The 2,291-nt window shown below is 41.0% G+C and overlaps 1 protein-coding gene across 1 annotated transcript; it reads left to right on the top strand.

Moving 5' to 3' along the window:
- Positions 1 to 483: 483 nt before the first annotated feature.
- Positions 484 to 1,437, top strand: LOC102428790 (olfactory receptor 7A10-like). The gene has a single exon (XM_006109008.1). The coding sequence runs from the start codon at positions 484 to 486 to the stop codon at positions 1,435 to 1,437; it is 954 nt and encodes a 317-aa protein (XP_006109070.1).
- Positions 1,438 to 2,291: the final 854 nt, after the last annotated feature.

Genomic DNA, 2,291 nt, shown 5'->3' with positions numbered 1-2,291 from the left:
CAGTTTGTCTTCCTTGAGGTCTCTGTTCAGTTGCCACGTTGTTTGCAGGGCTGCCTGAACTCCCAGTATAAAATAACACCCATTCCACTCTCTTTAGAACTACTTTCTTTTTCTTCACATGACACCATCTAACTTGGTATATGACATATTTGTTGTATATTTTCTTTCACTATCATTATATTCTAAGAATTTTGTTTCTGAGCATCCTATACACTTTTTGGGGAGGTGGGAAATATCAATAAATATTCCTTAAATGCATGAAAGCATTTCTCATGAAAACAGTGTAATCTATGACAACCATGGAAAAAAAGTTTAAGACAGGAATTCCTAATCAGACATGTCATGGGGGATGATACGCACAAAAAGTAAATATTGTTGCTTTGTTACAAAATATAATTGTAGCATTACAACTATGCTTGTAATGGCCATTTGTGTAAAAACTAATCATGCTAATTTTTCTTTCCTACTAGTCACCTCCACCCCATGGGACCTGGGAATGATACTCTGATGTCAGAATTTCTTCTTCTGGGATTTTCAGAGGAACCAGCACTGCAGCCCCTCATATTTGGGCTTTTCCTCTCCATGTACCTGATCACTGTGTTGGGAAACCTGCTCATCATCTTGGCCGTCAGCTCAGACTCCCACCTCCACACACCCATGTACTTCTTCCTCTCCAACCTGTCCTTGGTAGACATCTGTTTCACCTCCACCACCCTCCCAAAGATGCTGGTGAACATCCAGACACAGAGCAAAGCCATCACCTATGCAGGCTGCATCATACAGTTGTATTTTTTCTTACTCTTTGGAGGACTGGATGACTTCCTTCTAGCCGTGATGGCCTATGACAGGTATGTGGCCATCTGCCACCCCCTGCACTATATGGTCATCATGAACCCCCGGCTCTGTGGACTGCTGGTTCTGATGTCCTGGATCATGGGGGCCCTGAATTCCTTGTTACAAAGTTTAATAGTGTTGCCATTGTCCTTCTGTACAGACTTGGAAATCCCGAACTATTTCTGTGAACTCAAAGAGGTGGTCCAACTTGCCTGTTCTGACACCTTTCTTAATAACATGGTGATGTATTTTGTATCTGTGCTACTGGGCGGTGGTCCCCTCACTGGTATCATTTACTCTTACTCTAAGATAGTGTCCTCCATTTGTAGAATCCCATCAGCTCAGGGGAAGTATAAGGCATTTTCTACGTGTGTGTCTCACCTCTCAGTTGTCTCCTTATTTTATGGTACGAGCATAGGAGTGTATCTCAGCTCTGCTGCTACCCACAGCTCACACTCAAGTGCAGCAGCCTCAGTGATGTACACTGTGGTCACACCCATGCTGAACCCCTTCATCTACAGTCTCAGGAACAGGGACATAAAGAGGGCCCTGAAAAGATTCTTTGGGATGGCAGGTACAAAGGGGACAATCATCTCGAGGTAAAAAGTGCCCTTGATTTTGTGGCTACAGAAATTGTGATTCTTTAATCACATTGTGTTTTTTTTAGACTTGCTCCTTTTATTTTTTTTAAAAAACATATTTTTATTGATTTCAGAAAGGAAGGGAGAGGGAGAGAGAGAAACATCAATGATGAGAGAATAGTATTGATCACCTGCCCCCTGCATACCCACTCCTGGTGATTGAACCCACTACCTGGGCATATGCCCCGACCAGAAATCCAGTGGAGCTCTCCTGGTTTATAGGTCGATGCTCAAACACTGAGAAACACAGGCAGGGCCAGAATTGTTCCTTTTATTCTGTCCTTGAATTTCCTTTGTTTGTTTCAACTTCTCTATACAATTTAAATAACCATTTTATTAAGCTTCCTGCTTTGTCTGTTATATGGACAGTTTTTCCCTTTGTCCTTTTTTAACCTTCACTAAGTTTTTCAACCTTGAGCAGAAATAGTGAGAAGTTTTCATTTACTTCACTAGAAACATTGATGTCTTAAGAATAATTTCTTCTCAAATGACATATATCATTGTAAGTAATTTGTTCTTGTTTTGTAGGTAGAATAATAAGTAGTAAGTGGTATTACTCAGTAGAAAAACTGTACGTGGCTACCTAATCCATTGTATAATTTCATTCCATAAAATCTGAAACCTCAGTTTTCACCATGTGTCCCTCATTCTCTGTACATTGGTACCTTAACTGCTCTTCCTGATATTAAGATTTTATCATTGTTCCCTATAAGTCTCTGTCTATTGATAGTGAGGCAATAGGATAGGGATTTCTGGGCACTGGCCTGGTTCCTACTACTTGTTCCTCAGACCAGATCAATGTCATGGGTGGATGGA

The sequence above is a fragment of the Myotis lucifugus genome, unplaced genomic scaffold, assembly GCF_000147115.1.
Source record: "Myotis lucifugus unplaced genomic scaffold, Myoluc2.0 scaffold_4971, whole genome shotgun sequence".
Classification (NCBI taxonomy): domain Eukaryota; kingdom Metazoa; phylum Chordata; class Mammalia; order Chiroptera; family Vespertilionidae; genus Myotis; species Myotis lucifugus.
Note: the sequence above shows the minus strand (reverse complement) of the source record. Positions and strands in the feature narration are given on the sequence as shown.